The sequence below is a fragment of the Spea bombifrons genome, chromosome 2, assembly GCF_027358695.1.
Source record: "Spea bombifrons isolate aSpeBom1 chromosome 2, aSpeBom1.2.pri, whole genome shotgun sequence".
NCBI lineage: Eukaryota > Metazoa > Chordata > Amphibia > Anura > Pelobatidae > Spea > Spea bombifrons.
Window position 1 is genome coordinate 87,270,016 of NC_071088.1, and position 18,777 is coordinate 87,288,792.

The window sequence follows — 18,777 nt, forward strand, 5'->3', positions numbered from 1 at the left end:
TTCTCATTTTATATCTTCTTTCTCTTTATCTCTCAACCTTTCTCGTTATCTCTGCTCTTTTTCTTTATCTTATCTCTCCAATTTCACTTTAACTCTCTTTCTCTTTATCTCTCCTCTTCTTTCTCTTTTTTCTCTCTTTCCTTTCTCTCCATCTTTCTATCTCATTATCTTCCTTTTCTGTCTTCCTTATGATCTCTCCCCTACATCTTTCTCTTTATCTCTTTTTCTTATTATCTATTATATACTACCTATATCCCCCCTTTCTCCCCATCACCTACATTGGTCAGTTGGTGCTTTTTGTTTGCAGTGTGTGCAGTCACGCATATTCCAGCCTCAGCCTCATTGAAACGTGAAGTCTGTATGAACCGACCTTGTATGAACCGACCATCATATCCCCGACTGGCCCTGCTACTCCTGTGCTGGGGAGACAAGTCCACAGCAGAAAAGGCACCCCCGCAGATTTACGTTTTAAACTGGCACTTACTTTGCCTATTGGCAGTGCTGGGCCTGAGTGCTGATTTGTTCTTGTGTCTGTGAGTTATGTCGATATGTGAGAACTGTGTGTTGTATTTCTGAGTTTTGTGTCTGTCTGTGAGTTGTTTCCCTATGAGAGTTATCAGAGTGCATGATTTACTATGTCAATAGTGCTTTATGTAAATAGTGCACCCCTGTTTTTTCAGGACAGGCAGGGCCTCCTTCTGCATTTTCTCTTTTGTTTAATGCATGAATGAATCATATACATATCTAAATATATATGTATCTAAGATTCAAAAAATGGCTGTGGGGTTACATGATTTAATTCGTAAATTATTAATTTTGTACAAATGCTTATATTTGTATATCACATAGCAGTAACAAAACATATTAACTTTGTAAGGCTATAAGACTACTGTATGGATAGTGACATTAATGATAAATATCATACAGATATTGCTCTCTCAACAAATTTTTCAATCTAATACATCAATATTTAAACCGAGTTTATACAAGAATGAAGATTACAGGAAATAATATAAATCAAGTTTTGAATCATAAGAAGCAGAAAACCCTTAGCTTGGGGGGTGTTTAATTAAGAGATTAATTTGGCCTGAAAGAAAAATGAAATATTATTGTAATTTAAAATCCAGATATTGAATTGTGCAGTAAATTTGTATTATTGCTACATTTACTGCAAATCAGTGTGCAACGCTGTAATGACGGCACATCACTTTTTAAAAATAATATGTCATTGTAAACATTGTGACAGGGGGGATATAATAGAAACATTTAAATTAATAAGTGGTAGATGTTAATACAGTAAAGTCATTTAAGCAAGCATGGGATAGGCATAAGGGCAAGCTAGATATAGGATAAGGGCAGGTACTAAAGGAAAGTACTCAGAGGTTGGGCAGACTGGATGGGCCTACTGGTTCCTATCTGCCGTCACTTTCTATGTTTCTAAATGTTTTGAATTTTAATTAAAATGTGTTTGAAAGGGCAATGAATACCTGGAATAAAACAGTATGCATCACATGTAGACTTCATCTAGTTTATTAAAGATTAAAATGAAAACATGAACTTGCAAATACCGTATTGGCTCGAATATAGGCTGCACTTTTTTTCCCCACTTAAAGTCTTTAAAGTGGGGGTGCGGCCTATATTCGGGGTCTAGCGCCCGACGCCCGGGACCCTGCAGGCAGCGGGGTTAGGATACAGATCCCCCGCAGGGGACCCGTATCCTACTCTCGGATGTGCTCAGACAGCCTCCCCTGCCAGCACTTCCCACGGAGGGAGTGCCGGCATGGGAGATTGTCTAAGCGCATCGCACAGACGTTCACCAGCAGCGATGATGAGCGTAAACGACCTCCGCTGCCGGCACGTCTGCACGATGTGCTTTAACAATCTCCCTTGCCGGGAATTCCCACGGGGGGAGTCCCGGCAAGGGAGATTTTTAAAGCACATCTTGCAGACGTGCCGGCAGCGGAGGTTGCTTCTGCTTGCATCGCCGCTGCCGGTGAACGTCTGCGCGAACAATCTTCCTTGCCAGTACTTCCCACGGCGGAAGTGCCGGCACCGGAAGTGTTATGTGTAGATGTCCCCCGCCGGCCCCGCAAGACCCCGTGGAGTCTGCACCGGTAAGTCTGGTGGAGGGGGGACATCTTGGGGACAGAGTGGCAGCATATCTCGGGGGGGGTAGAGTGGCAGCATATCTCGGGGGGGATAGAGTGGCAGCATATCTCGGGGGGATAGAGTGGCAGCATATCTCGGGGGGGATAGAGTGGCAGCATATCTCGGGGGGGATAGAGTGGCAGCATATCTCGGGGGGTACATCTTCGGAACAGAGTGGCAGCATATGTCGGGGGGGCAGAAACTTTTTTCATTAAAAAAGCACCTAACTTTTAGGGTGTGGCCTATATTCGGGTGCGGCCGATATCCGAGCCAATACGGTATGTTCTTTTTATGTTAACATTCAGGAACCCTATGTATGAAATAGGAGTGGATCGTAATAATGCCGCTTTCTTGGGGCACCTCAGCAAAAAAAGGCGCAGTTTGGCTTGGAACAAGTGTAGTATCACAGAGGGAAAAGCTTGGTCCTCTGACCTTAAGCCTCTGTTTAGATTTATTGGGGTGCCTGTCACTGGTGGTGCACCTGTGCCGGGGTACAAATCAGTGAGCACCTTGAACCATTCAATGCACTTTTTATTTTTCCCCACCAGCCTGGTCTATAGCTGGTAGGTGTTGGAATTACATTTTTATAATGTCAGCCAAAGCCACCTAGAAGAAACACTGGGAACTTGGTGATCTACTGCAGGGTTGTGAAGTCACGTGGTCATGGGCCACTTTCTTCACTGACATCAAAGCCTGATACCTTGCTTAATGCTACCTCCGGCATAATTGGCCAATAACTGTTTGGTATAAGCACAATATACATTTCTGTTACCCGTTCCTTAAATGTTTTTTACAGCATTAAACATTAAGCGCAGCCTAATCTGTAACACCAGTAATAGATCTGTGCTGATATATAATCACCATTTACAAATGACTATGAATTATTTTATATAGTGAGTGATGTGGCTTTTCTATTAAAGCATATTGCATTGGTTGGGTTAAAGGGAAGCATCAAATGTATAGCGTATTCATCTTTCTGTCCTTCATGCTTTAATGTCCTTCTGCATTCCATTTGCATATTGAAAATGTCTGATGCCAAAAAGTCAAACAAGGGGAAAAAACATAAAGGCAAATGCCAGTGTTTATCCAACTTGTTGTCATGGCAACCTACTTACATTTCTTGAATGAGCACAAGATAAAAGTGCTGATGTATCTAATGTAAATCAGCCTCCATTTAGGGCAGTGATACAGAATAGAAATGCGGGTGCATCTGGATGCCCAAGAGTCATTTCCGAAGCTAAGATCTGTCATATCTTTATATATATCTTCATATATGTTTGTAAAATGTATATGTGTGTGTGTGTGTTTTGGAAAAATGTGGCTAATGTGGTCACGCTAAATGTGTGTGGATTTTATGCACAGGCATTTAAAAATGTACAAAGGACCCTGGATTTGTTTTTGTTATGCATCTAAAGGGTATTTTAATGTTTTCCAATTTCTCTGTAACACATTTGTCTTCTTTTATAACCACTTTGCCCTTGGCTTGTATCGTTCAATGATTTTTACTTTTGTTAAACAGTCTGTCTTTTTCTGATTGTAGCCCACCTGACCTTGAACCTAATTATACAAGTTTTCTTTAACAGAGCTTTCAATTCAGTATAAATGTCACTGAATCGCCAAAATCTTTACTTTATCTTCACTTTCAGAACTGTAGTGGAAATGAATTATTCTTTGTAAGAATAAAACACCTCTAATCTATAGATCACACTTTTAAGTGATCTTTAATATTAAAGGATACAGTTTACACTGGTGCCATGTTACATTGGTGCCAGTGGATCAGGATGTTCCTTTTAATACTAAGTTGGACAGTGTGGATTTTCATGCATTGTTCTGCCGAGCTTCTCCTCCAAAGGAAAACAGTGGGGATCCTGGACTGGTTAGGTAGATCAGAGAATTCCCCTTGACCAATCAAGTGTGAAATACATCAGGGCATGTGCTTTCTCAATACAGACCCCCGTTTCCAAGTGGCCATTTAGCGGTGTATTCAAGCATAATGTGGCTTGACAAGTAAGGTAGATAGTTGATCCAGCCTACCAGTGCCACCCGTAACCATTCCTCAACAAAGGTGTTCCGCTTTACATGGTCACCTTGCCATGCTCTGAAGCTGAGTGTAAGGCAAGGGGGCGGTCATGGCCACTTCCACCACCACCACCTCATTCATACACCTGAGATGGGGGGGAAAAGGATCTACTGCATATGGGCTCATGTATGGTATAGGCGTGGGGAGTTATGCTAAGTATGATCTCGCATAGTATGCTGGGTTTATGATCGACATGCTAGCCCGCTGGACAGGAAAACATGCCATCAAGCTGAAAAGGGCAGGGCCAAGCATTTCTCACAAAACACTCATCATTTACAATAAATACAATAATAATCATCATCATCTATGCTGTTTTTTTTTTCTTTCAGGTAAAAGAAAAAGGCTCCACAAGGGTTCATGCTCTAAACAATGTCAACAAAGCTCTGCAAATCTTGCAAAAGAACAATGTGAGTAAATTTAAAACTCTTAGTTGGTACACTTATAAACCCTGCTATTAATATGTTTAAACACAGTGCAATAATAACAAAAATATATATTTCTACAAGCAGCTATTTACTACACGTTAAAGTACACCCCACTCATATATTTAAGTACATTTTATATTCAAGTAAATTATACATAGACTCTGCTACTTTTTATTGCATGTCAATTAGTGCAAGCATTTTTTATTGGAGGTAGAAAATGCTTCTGTCTCGTTATCCTCCTCCCCCAGCCTGTCTTACCACGAGCAGGAGGCATACTAAAGATGATTTGAGCTCAGTGCTTTCAATGAGAAAGCTCATCGATTTCAAAGGAAAAATCAGTGCTTTCATTAAAACTGTTAGGGAAAGGAGGAAAATGATACATACGTCTTATTTTTAAATACAATAGCAAAATAATGCATGCTAATGAACTCCATAATGCGTTGAGAATGGGAACTAGAAAGCCACTTTAGGTTTACATCAAATAAAACTATTCAAACTGCTGAAATGATAGAAAGTTAGTGGGGTCTCCGCATATGATGCTTAAATGGTCCTTTAAATCAGTGTCAGAGGCTTACTGGGGATGACTAAGTTGCCCTGGCACTTTAAGGCCAGTGGCCAACAAATGACATCTGTGCAGCAGCCAGCTGGATATGCATGGCTGTACATCATGTTTTACAGACACTTGGTGCGTGACCGTGCATATACAGTGGGTGGCCAAAAACTGCAGGATCCAGTTTGGTGCTTCAGTAGCAGATTGAGTAAATATGGGGCTTTATCAGTCAGCAGCCCAACAGGCATTTGTCAGTGTGCCAGATGGCCAGTCTGGACCCGATCAGTATAATGAAAAGGAGCACGTTTAGTTCAGAGAGAGAAAGTGACATGCTGTCCAGATGTTGGGTCAAGGAGATCGATGACATATCTTTATAAGAGGAGCCCTGGACAAGTCTTTTAAGCAAAACAACAAAATGGTTAAGAAGGCTTGAGACACACAGAAGTCACTCTGAGGGCAGATTTGTGAGACATTTGGTAATACGAAATGAAATCTAGACGGTCAAGTTGTTTAGAACATTGTGGGTTCATTCTAGGAATCTAGATTGACACTCCAAGGCTTCTAGGTGCACAGGAACAGATACATACAAATACACAAATCTGTTTTCCTGACACCTGGCCCGCTCCTCCTAAACCCATTTCCTGGATAAAGTAAAGCCAAATGATTCATTACAGATCGAGAGTCCCCTGTGCCTCTGAGCTTTACGAGCGTGTCTAGTGTCCCTAACGGATAAGCCGGCACTGTTTTTTTTTTTTAAAGAAACAAAGAATATTGATTTAGCATGGACTTAATCTTTCTACAAGCCTATATTTTCCTGATCACATGGTATTCACACACAAATCATTGTATGTAATCCAGCAAAAATAATTGTAGTGTCATATAACATTAGTCTGAAGGATTAAAATTACTGACTTTTTTTAATGCACAATTTCCGAAGCCTTGAAATCCATTTTTTGAATTGTTGAAAGAAAATTGCTTTATAAAATCACCTTACCATGTATATGTATACTGTATTTACAATACAAACATCATTGCTGTTTCAAATGACTTTTTATGAATCTAAACTATTTTGTATCTTTACACAACAGGTTGATTTGGTGAATATTGGCAGCGCAGATATTGTGGATGGGAACCACAAGCTGACTCTTGGATTGATCTGGAGCATAATTCTCCACTGGCAGGTTAATAGATTATATATATATATATATTTCCATTTCCTTTGCTTTCATTTTTCCATGAGTTCAAATAAAACACGAACACTAATTCTACTGCTAGAAGTAATATAGAACGTATTTATTTCCAAAAAGACATAAGTTCCTATTCATTTAACAATGAATAGTACTATAAACGAACAATTTATTCTGCTTAACGTTCATGTCCATTGATGGCTGCCTATCTTTCAGGTGAAGAATGTAATGAAAGGGATTATGGCTGACTTGCAGCAGACGAATAGTGAAAAGATCTTATTGAGCTGGGTCCGCCAATCAACTCGCAATTACCCACAGGTCAACGTTATCAATTTCACCAGCAGTTGGTCTGATGGATTGGCTTTCAATGCACTTATCCACAGTTACCGGTAAGGAAAAAAAAACAGTAAAGCTTTAACAAACACATGATTCACCTTTCTTTTGATATTGCCATTATTGATTATTTTGATGACAAGCATTATGCTCACAATAAACATTCAAAAACCGTTAACATACTTCAGATACAAGAGGTGTGCTTTTACTTAGCAAAGAAATCGCCACGATCTGCTATGTAGACGAGAAGCGGCAAATCAATATTTGTTAGTTTCAAAGTTTTGTTTGCAATTCGGATACAATGACTACTTTACAATAATTTATAGTGGAAAATGTTTCAAACTCAACAGGAAGAAAATAGAAGGCCAGATGACTAACTGAATCCATCGTATAGTCCATTCAGGGATATTAATGTTAACTGAAAGGGGTCCACAGATGTAGCCCACCTCAAATTTAGCCTAAACATTTGTTTGGGGTGCAAGTTGTTTTGCTTATGTAACAAAAATTGCAGAAAAACTAAATTAGCAACACATTTGTATGGATTGTCTTAAATAATATACACACAGGGTGAGACTTTAACCCGTAAAGTACCAGGTGTTTACATAAATGTCAACCACTTAAACTGTAGGTAGTAGCAATAGCTCTAAATCGTGTACTGGGCGAATTGGGCAATGCACATGAATGTACAAGAAGCAGGGCCGGCCGAAGTCTTAACGCCGCCTGGGGCGAAGTTTAAAATGCCCCCGCCGACGCGGGGGGGGGGGCGGCATTTTAAACTTCGCTGACGCCATTATTCCCCACCCCCGGCGGTACTTACCTTTAAAGAGTCCTGCCGGCGAGTCTCCCTGCTCTGCGACGGTGCCGGTTTGTAATGCTGAGCGCTGAAAATTGACGTCACTTCCGGCGCTCTGCATTACAAGCCGGCACCGAAACTGAACAGGGAGACTCGCCGCAGAGGAGAGAGAGAGAGGGGCGCCGAGCGGGTAAGCGAAAACCACTCGGTGCCCCTCTCTCTCTCCTCCGCTTCAAAAAAAACAACCAAAAAATTGCCCCAGTCGGCTCCATTGTAGGGCCGGCCCTGACAAGAAGTTATTTTGGAGAAACTTGTACAAAGTTGTTATTCCTGTTACTATTTGCTTTTGGCACGTCTGGGTGAATAATGGGATTTTTTGTTTTATTTCTACCATTACATCATGTGATAAACTAGGTCTCTATGAACAGTTTAATTATACAAATGTACTGTATATGTTTCCAAATGTAAAGTGGAAGATGTTTCTCAGGTTATCTCCAAGCACACAAAAGGTAGCCAAAGGGGGTAGCCATGGCAGTATTTCCAAGGAAGCCACCGTGGTCCATGTACACAAATTCAAGTGCTCTGTATTTATACTCTCATGCGAGGCCTATATAAAAGAGATCACAGACAGCCTCACTTATTTTAATACAAAACTGAAGGAAGAAAAAATAATAAATACAATAACATTCTAAATATAAAATATAACTGTTCTTTGAAATCTTTTAAAAAAAGAAATAGAATGAGGGTGAAAGTAACTAGAATATATACATATATATAGTATGGTCACCCTCCCTTGACTGCTAAAATAAAACCTAAATCACATAAGAAAACCTAACAAAAGGCTCTAATGTAAAATTGCATCGACTGCCTATGCATCTTGACAGCCCGATGCCCGTTTTACCAAACACCCTTCCCTGACGAAACAGAGGATTTAGTTCCTCTTTACGATTCTGCTTGGAGAGTTTTGTTTAAGGTTTCCTCATTTCCTTCACTGCAAATAGTAAGGAGAGCGTGATGGTCAAAGTGGCAAATGCATGTAGGGGATTTAAAGGGACCACTTAACTATCATGCATTAGAGTACATATGATGGCTGGAGTGTCCCTTGTTATTATGTTATTATGTTATACTTGTTATCATGTTAGAACAATGTGGTAGTTAAGGGGCTTTGCAGCTGTGATCGCTGTTTCTTGTGGAATTTAAGTTAGTGTAAAAAAAAAACTTTGACAAAGAAAAGCCGTATTGCCAATATATGTTATTTTTCCTCGGGTAGGGCAATATCATATATGTATATTATATTATAGCCACCTAGGAGATTCCATGCAGTATGATTGTTTTAATAAACCTAAAGTTCTATGCCTTTTTTGGCCTTATATTCTGAAGAAAATATAAAGTCAAAACTCACTTGTGTCACTGTTCCTAAACTTATCAGCTTTGTACAGGTTTGTGCTGCATGTCGGAAAACATACTCATGAGAGATCTTTTTATTTTTACAAATGAACATTTGCATTTTTAGGTACATGACCAAAATATAAAGTAAAAAGGTTTCAGGCACTGAATGTTCAGTGGCAGATACTGCTTCTGGTCCAGCATTCTAATTAAACAACACATTAGAATTTTAATTGCATGTGTGTTGATTCAACAGTGTCTAAGGCTTTTTCAGACTAATCTATTTCTCAACATGCTACTTAGTGATATAAATAACCACGTTATATAATAAATTACATTTTAATTAGAGAAATTAAAAGAAACAGAATGTACCTCTGGCAGGTTGGAAGCACCAAATGAAAGTGTTGAAGACCTCTTCATTGAATTATAACAGCAAGGGCAGAAGTACACATTCCTGATAAATGCCGGAACCTGTAATTATCTTGCAGGCTAAAACCTTGTTATTCCCAAATAATTACTAATATGGATGTCAAATATTTATTTATTAAAAAACCTAGCTGTAAATATCATCATTGGGAAATAGAAAGTGGTTTAACGTGACCTCCGTCCATTTTTACAGATCCCTAGGATTAAAAGATCTCCCCAAATGGCCCATGATTCCCACCGCTTGCAACAGTGGGACAGTGAGACTGCTGAGTGGGACAGTTTAACCCCTTAAGGATAATGGGCGGTCCCTAAAGCCATTGAAAACAATGCATTTTGAGCCCGTACATGTACGGGCTTTGTCATTAAGGGGTTAAACAATGGTCCAAAATGCAGAATTTCAAGGCTCCACTACATGACTATCAATATAGCTTTTAAAAGATGTATTCATTCTTACCAAGGTACATATAGAAATTTACGTTGGCTGCTAAACTACTGCAATGTGCCTGCAATGGGGCTGAACACCCCTTACGGAGTCAAAATACAATTACATAGGGAAATAGATATATGGAAATCTTTATTCTGAACACCAACAAAAACAAGTAATTGGAATTCAATATTGTATCCTGTGTGTAATTAGACCCTTAACCACCAAGTTAATCCAGAACTGTATCGAAGAGGGTCATGCTTGTCGAAAAGCTGCATTTGCATATATGGATATGTTGTCTAGGTTTTTGCTACTTACTCGACACAGAATATTGGACTTTTGCTCCTGGAAAACCGAGTAGTTGTTTTATTAATAAATAATGTTTTGATATGTTATTGCTTGCTATGCAAAATGCTGTCAAAGTATCTTAATATGCATTTTAAGGATTGTGTAATTATTAAGAGTTTCTAACAACATTTATTTAGGTAGTACTATTGACAAGTATGATGGTTATGACTGCCATGTGCATTTGACATTTTGGACTTCACAGAGCACAGATAGCTTCTTTGGTGGTCAGGCTGCTCCCAGGACAATATTAGGAAATCAGTGGACTCCAAATAACCCCAGATGTGTAGGGTAAACATGTATTGGCATAAAAGAACTCATATATGCAGAACTTACATTAAACTAAGAACTAAGATTACGTTGAATACATTGTTTGCTAGCATCTTGTGTTCACATTTGAAATGATGCGTCTTATTTCAGTAAGTTGTTTTTGTAATTCTCTATCAACTATCCATATCACATTCCCTTATGCATACATTCTACTGTTAAAATAGAAGGGTGACTGAGACAAGTTACACGTGGAAACTCATTGTCCAAAATCATTAATAGCTCTTGAATCAAATCTTGTCTTGGCTCACGAGTTCTTCATATAATACAGTACTGTGCAAAGGTTTTAGGTAGAAAAAATCCTATAAAGTATGAATGCTCTCAAAAATAGACATGCTAATAGTTTATTTGTATCATTTCACCAAATGCAAAGTGATAAAAATCTAAATCAAATCAATATTGGGTGTGACCGCCCTTTGCCTTGTGACGTGTCATGTTTGTCTTCATTTAAAACATTAAAGGCATCAGGTTTGGAGATAGGTGATACTTGCTTAGTCCCAAATGGGGGAAAGGACTGGGTAGATGATTCCATAGGTTGTGAACAGCATGACTAAAATCTTCTAGACAGCAATTAGAGGTAGTGATGATAGGTAAGGTCAAATGCATGGGAGAATTTGGAACATATTTCAATATCAGGATAAGTGATATGGGCAAGAGTGATATATGTTTTATATGTTTAGGTAAGTTTTTTTTGCATTGTATTCTAACAGATTTTAGCATCCGCTTGTAGGAAATGACAAAGAGTTATGGTGTTAAGATGAGTGACAGGTAAGAAAGACTAGCCTCACTTAGGTACACAAAATGCCTACATTTGAGAAAGTCAGGAAATAAGGAAGTCCAGGTAAGTGAATGCTAATAGGGCAAAAATATTTAGGGCTTAAATGAACATTTTGGTGGGATCTTGAGTAAGAAAGAGGCAGATACTTGAAACATTAGGTAAGTGAAAGTTGTGGGATTTATCAAGTTGATTGATTGTGAGGAATGAAGCAAAGAGCCGTGTCAAGATAATGCCAAAAAAGCATCGAGGTATAGTTCAGGGGAATAGAAGATGAGTTTGGGGTGGTGGAAGGACATAAAGAACGTGACAGCAGAAAGCAACCCAGCAAACTCAATGCAGCAATTTTTAAATAGAAACGTTTGTTTAGATGTGTTTGCCTATATCATCCAAAGTTAGACATGTCAAGTTTTAATATGCAGCTACTGTAGTGCTGCATAATATCAATAATATTGAACGTTTGGATAATTATTTACAGTAGGCAAAACAGATATGTTACTGTAGAAGAATAAACATCGATATGAACTATGAAATCTTTCTAGGTTCCATAAACCTTACTGAATAATATTTGCTTTCTAAATCTCTTAATACAAGACTTTATACAAGTCAGTAAGTGCTTAACAGAATTTAAATAAGCACATTCTCCTTGTAGATCAAAGTTGAGTAACACAGTGAAATTTTTTATGGCAAATGTAATTTGTTCAATCCATGAAATACGCAACCCAGAATTCCCTTGCTTTTCTCCGAAAAGGTCCTATGCTTATTACCTAAATTACCCTTCGATTAGCATAGACTGAGTAGAAAAAAAGATAATTATCTAGTAAATTGATTAGGTTAGGCCTACAGATCAGAAGTGCTTATACACAGAAAACCTGAGAATCCCTGTTCAACGCGTCTAATATTCCTTGTAATTACTAGCGGCAATATGGTTAATCACATCTAGAACTACGTAATGCAGAGGGTGACTTCCTCATCTTTTGTTGTTCATGGAAATTGTTACCCAAAGACTGAATTTATGAAGTTTGAGAACTGGAAAAAGAGAATTCAAAATCCATTTTATACTAACAAAAGTTTCAGAAAATTCGCAATATTGTGTGATGTACAGAGAACATGAATCATTTCACAGGGGCAAATACATAATGTAAAAATAAGTTAGTCAGTTTGCCTGCCTTTTACTCGATTATAGCACAACTTTTTTTTCCCAGAACAAATGCTCTGAAAAATACCCCTCGTCTTTTATTCAAGGTTGTCTTATAATCAGTCTTCAAACAGAGGTCTGACTACAAGACTAAAATCCAGATCTCCCGCAGTGCTGCAGGGGACCTGGATTCTCCTCTCTGGCAGCCGGTGAACGTCTGTGCAATGGGCGCAGACAACCTCTGCTGCTACCCGACACTTCCGCTGGGGCTTCTGTGACGGAGCACCCACGTGACCTTCCGGTGCTCCGTCATGGAAGCCCCGGTGGAACTCGCGGGTAGCAGTGGAGGATGTCTGCACATTGCACAGACATACACCGTCTGCTTCCACTTGAGACCAGAGAGCACAGGGGACAAGTCTAGGGATGCATCAGTAAGTCGGAGGGGGGGCATATAGGTGGGTATAAGGTATATCTCTGGGGCAGAGTGGTAAATAGGGGTTTATAAGGCATATATGGTTCATTTTAACTAATAAAACGTTTTTCCTATAGGGTAGTCTTATATTCAGGCTGTTTCTTTTTTTCTAAATTTATACGGGGGGTCATTTTATAATCAGGGTCATCTTATAATCGAGTAAATACAGTATATTCATTCTTAGAAAACTGACATAAATATAAAAGGCAGACGGGGATTAAAGGAGCAGTCTAATTGCCCATATTTCCTCACCAATGTGTATTAAAGTACTTTGTAAGGACTTTAAAATGCATTCTTAACTTGTAAGAAAAAAAATAAGACTTACTTGGTGAAAACTATTTTGGTGCACAAATGTATAGAGAAGATTCTAATTGATCCCTCAATGCATTTACACAAAAAGTTAATTCAAAGGTGAAAGTTATCGTATTTATCAATGTGCATATGTGTGTGTGGCTGGAGTGTCCCTTTAAAACTGTTTGTGCTGTCCTCCCACCCAACAATGGCCGCAAATAATAACTCTATTTAATATGTGGTCATGTGACATGCTTTATGGTTTCCTTGCATCAGTCTTTTCACATGTTAGAAATTTAGAAACCTGTTAAATAAGCATTCAGAGAGGAAGGTGGAAGACAGTTGCATGCTGGCATACATCATATTAATCTCCAGAGACAGAAAGCCTGGGTGCAAATCTATTATTTCAAACATTTTTAAAACTACCATATGGTGTATTCAAATGTACAACATTTCTCTTGTTCACAAGTTTCTCTTACTCTCATTCTTAATGGTAATTTGTTGTTTGAGTCAAATTAAAGTTTACTTTTACATTACATTTATTTATATAGCTCCAGCATTTTCCGTAGCTTACAATTCAGGGTAACTTTGCAAAATAAATTATGTATAATGTCTTTAACTATACACAAACTAAGAAAACCAGGACATATGTTTCCACTTTTTAATAAATAACAAAAATCACATTATTAAATCTATGTGTCAAAAATGATGCAGAGAAACGCACTGTTTTATGTATTATTATTATTATTATTATTATTATTATTATTATTATTATTTATCCTTTCTATATGCCTAAATTATTGGGTTGGAAAGCCTTGCCCTCGGCAACTAACTGAATAATTCCTTTGGACAGCCATGAAATAAATCAATCAAACTACATACCCGACACACAGATATCCTGTTTGTACCTAAAACAATTTATTTATGAAAATAAGAGATAATTGCTTTCTGCCTTTGTTTACAGGCACTTTGCTACTGCATTCAATTAGACCTGTTGAATTATTTGTAACATACCAAAAAATCCCAGATATAATACGTATGTTTAATTTAGAACTGCATTTTTACAAAAAGTTTACAATTTGGTCATTTTTAGTTCCTGAGTATAATATATGCCCATCTATTCTTCAAAAAAACTAAATGTATGTCATGTTATTTTTTTGATTCTTTTATTACAGTTGCAACACGTATATTCCACATGCCTTACCATCAAGGATTTAATCCATTTAGTATACATTTTTACATGATAAATTGATTAAGTACTTATAAAGCTTGATATATCATTAATGATAAGGGTAACGCTGCAAGCACTTAACGTTTGAACATAGTCCTAGTAGGTATTCCCGACAAAAAGGAAAAAAGGCAAATTAAAAAGTCTGTTCGATGAAATCTTTTATGGGTATATGAACACACCCAACGGTTGCGAGACCAAAATATTCAATGATCCACAAAATCAGAAAGAGTCAGTCAGTTATTAACTAAAAAATAGTATGGCTCATACTTTTCTGCTCTGTGCTGAGTGTCAGTCTACTGCATACATTTATTAAGAAGGTCTTTTGTAAGCATTTTAATGATAAGAGTGATAAAAATGTAAATTTTGTGCCTCTCACCTAGTTTAAAAAAAAAAAAAAGATTATGGCCCCTTTCTGTACTTTGTTAACCCCCATTTATGTATTGAAATATATAATGAGATTTAAATATATTAATAGACTAAATTTATGTTGCAAACGTGCTCTGTGCTTTGAACACAATCTAAACCTGTTATAAAGAAAAACATTGGTGTATAGCATTCTAATAGGCCAAAATGGTCAACTAACAGTCTAAAATGTATGTATGAAGTATTAACCTCTCTATTTGAAAATGGCAAATGTATTCAGTATATCAATGAACAGTGAGAATAGTCTAGCAGCACTACCCAGTACTAGCTGACCAGGTATCATTAAAAAACACCCAGGTGTGGGGCCAGTTGGACAACTAAATGAAGGCAAATGATCTACGAGTTACTAGAATGTCTGGCCAATGTAACAACAATAATTTACATTCTGTATTGGGGCAAGCAGGTTTGGTTCTTTAGATGCAGTGTAAGTCATAAATAATTATGTGATTAAGCTGAATTATTTTATATTTAGACATTAACAGCCGGAGTGGTAATTGTACATTTTAGTATGGTGAGAATAACCTTTGGATTCTTCCAGATATAGACATACATCTTAGGTTGATCTTGGGAAGAAGTGAAATGCGTCTTTCAACAAAGAAGCAGTAAAATGCATTTGTAAAAGCATTAAGAACTTATTTTGTTTACTAAAACCAAAAACTGATTTGGGCTAGTGTTGGACATTTTAATGTGAATATCTTAAATGTGTACGTAAACTATTTGAAATGAAACCGTTTTTACACAAATAAAGCTGCCAAAAACACTTGCCATACTGCAGATGTATGAAATTACAATGCTTATTCCTGCTAGCTGTTTAGTAATGCCAATGTGTTACACTTCAGTATATAAATGATTGTACTACGTGCATCAAAATATAATTAATCTGCCTGAGTGATAAGTATTTTCCAGTAACGCCAAAAAAAGTTCTTCTTTATGTTTTATAATTGAGAGCACACCTGGAAGGTTTTCGTCTTATTGATCACTGTACATTAATTGTTAGCAAAGTCAAAAAAAAGAATGGTTCGGCTAAAGATGAAACATTTATGTGCTAACTGCGTTATAGACAGGAGTTTAAGCTTTCAACTCTTTCCAAAGTGATAAAAAGCAAAGTTTATTAAACAGAAATGCCGTATGTGTTTCATGCAGGGAAGTACTTAAACATAGAACCTATTACAATGCAGTGCTCCGGTGTTCTTCATTATAGAATGTTTGCATACAGCTATGAAAAGGTCAGGGGTAGTGATATAAAAAGATTTCGCTTGGGGCCCCCATGGTCTAAGGGACCTATAGAGTAGGAGACCTTTACAAATGTGATATATATTCATCATAAAATTATTACTGTCTATTATTAAATGATTACTATTATTTTTCATCAATACAAGTGAGTAGTAATAAGTACTTATTATCATTATACATGATCATTTTACATTGTTATGCTTTTTATTGCTTGTGTTAAAGATGAGACCTGAGTAACTGCTTTGCTTAGGGCTGCTGAAAACTCTAGAGCCTCCATCAAACTTTTCATTCTATTGCGAAACTCATTAGAACTACAATTAACACGTTTAAGGGACAGTTTAATGTCCCTGGCACCCCGGTAAAAGAATCACAGTGCTCTGCGATAAATGTATCTGTGTGATTCAAACCATGTAAAATGTAACTTGATATTCCTAATATATATTCTTTGGAAACGTGTTCTTGAAATATTCTTTTTAAGCAGAGTAAGAGTCATTTTGTCATTTTAGAAGTCATTAGCATTAGTTAACTGATTTGTTCCACTAATGCATACACAATTACAATCTTTAAACATCCTAATCAAATAGTGACTCAGTCATTCAATTTTAGTAGTATTGTGGCATAAAATTGAAATGTTTTAGTAGATGCCATTTTGTTTGATTCTTGTTTAAGCTTCATATAGTGTGAAATAACATACCGCAGCTGTTGAACGGGGTTGGCCAGAAAGCATTTTCATAAAATCGGTATGAGCATTGACTAATGTGTTTTTGGGGCTGCAATATTCCTCAATCATTCAACTGGAAGTTGCCCATGTGCCTCTGAGGCATATACAGTTAAGTAGTAATTAGGGTTAAAGAGACTTCAATTTCAACCCATCACACATCCATGTTGCTGATTCCAAAGGCAAATATTTGGATCTCTTTTTGATTGTTGGATTTTAACATGGATCAACCATATATCTTCAGTTATAATCATTTTATAATCAAGCTGCTTATTCACTTCCCTTTCGCGTTCTAGAAAGCAACTGAAAGATCCCTTCACTACTTATTATGAAGTCACAACCCAAGAAGAAGGACCACGCTGGCCATGAAGAACATATAGTTAAAAAGACATTGTAAAAGACAGGTTTCATTCATACACATCTGTGTTTAAATGGATCCAGAGTTATTGGAAATTCCTGCTAATTTATGGTAGCTCTTTATGGCCAATAATTATTACACAATCAATGCATACTTAGTTACTAGGAAAACTAACACTATGACATACATCAGTATTATATAAAACAAGAGACCTTTCAACATTGACAAATACAAGTGTAAATTATACATAATTAATTTGTGCCTCTCGGTAGCCCATGGAATCAGATTTAATGTGCCTTCTCCTCTTCCTTTATATATACTGAGCTGAAGCTCTTATGCTCTCACCTGCTCTTTCGGGATCAAGTGAATGGGGCTTTCTCCGTCCTACTGGAAAATTTGCATGTTTAACATTTTATTAAGTTCAAAAATGATAATTCATGCCCGATGATTTACATTTAGGATACAGTTTTTCATCAGTGCCGAGGAATAAATGTATACAACATTTAGAGGTCCGTGTCTGTATTCTCTTTATAAAAAATATCAGCATTACTGGAAGACACCCATTCTTGTATTGTAAAAAAAGTTTTATGTTACTGAAATCGTGATGCATAAGTGGAACAGACACCTAACATAACCTTGTTATGATATCAACCACCCTTTCAACCAATCATAGACTTTTACGTTGGTCCATCAATAGCCTTGGTTGCATCAATCACTTTCTTTATATATAAACCCTTCAAACCCTTTCATTTCTCTTTACTCAACAAAGTGCCTTAATTATGTTTGTGTTTGGGTTATTACTCACTTTTGTGTCTTTTAATATAATGCAGATTTTCCTTCATACCTTCATATAAGCAAATATATTTGGATACTGTAGGTGTACCTGGGAACTCTCTAAATTAAGCATAAACTTAATTTTTTTAATAGTCACAGCTAAATGAGCTTTTTCACCCTGAGATTGGCGTAGAAATCTTGAGAATCTCATGTATATATATATAATACAGTGATTAAGACCCTTTCAATTCTGCTTTTTTAACAGATCAGACCTGTTTGACTGGAACAGTGTAGTCTCCCAGCAATCTGCTCTACAACGGCTGGATCATGCGTTTAACACTGCCCAACGACACCTGGGAATTGCAAATATTCTTGATCCTGATGGTGAGTAAACAGACTTGAACTTTTATCTTTCAATAACGGCTAGAAAACTATCCACAGGGACTTGATATCCCGGAACAGATGCATTGTTCCAGATATCTTAGTATGCCAAATAAACAAAATATTGTGCGACACTGTTGGAGTGCCGGATCCTCTCTGTCTTTCACCATTAACATAAAAAGAAGGTCCCGGATTTCATCATGCTAATTTCCCATGATAGTGTGCGACCCCAAATAATTACGTTCTGTTTATTATTCTGAATTTACATACGGGCGTTTATAAATAACTGTACAACAAGTTGACTGTTTTATGCGGTCAGCTGTGATGATTAGCATTTTTATGCGTGGCTGGCATTGGAAACTGAAAACGATTGAAATTGAAGTTGAAACTTCGCCCCTGGGGCATGCAAACTGAGGATGACTCCATGACATCAAAGCAAGGGATTCTACGACCTGTCGTTGGGTCAAGAGACAGAAGTATAAGCAGTAGCGGACCTCTTTGTGTATTATCAGCTATCATTTATTGGGTTGATCACGATTTTTGTGTACTACAAGCTTAG

At 37.3% G+C, this 18,777-nt stretch overlaps 1 protein-coding gene across 1 annotated transcript in view; it reads left to right on the forward strand.

Moving 5' to 3' along the window:
• Positions 1–18,777, forward strand: part of DMD (dystrophin) — an 870,543-nt gene that overhangs the window by 222,930 nt on the left and 628,836 nt on the right. Inside the window, exons 4-7 of the mRNA XM_053455059.1 lie at positions 4,558–4,635; positions 6,292–6,384; positions 6,607–6,779; positions 18,103–18,221. Of these exons, the coding sequence (XP_053311034.1) occupies positions 4,558–4,635; positions 6,292–6,384; positions 6,607–6,779; positions 18,103–18,221 (463 nt within the window). The remainder of the gene's footprint in view (positions 1–4,557; positions 4,636–6,291; positions 6,385–6,606; positions 6,780–18,102; positions 18,222–18,777) is intronic.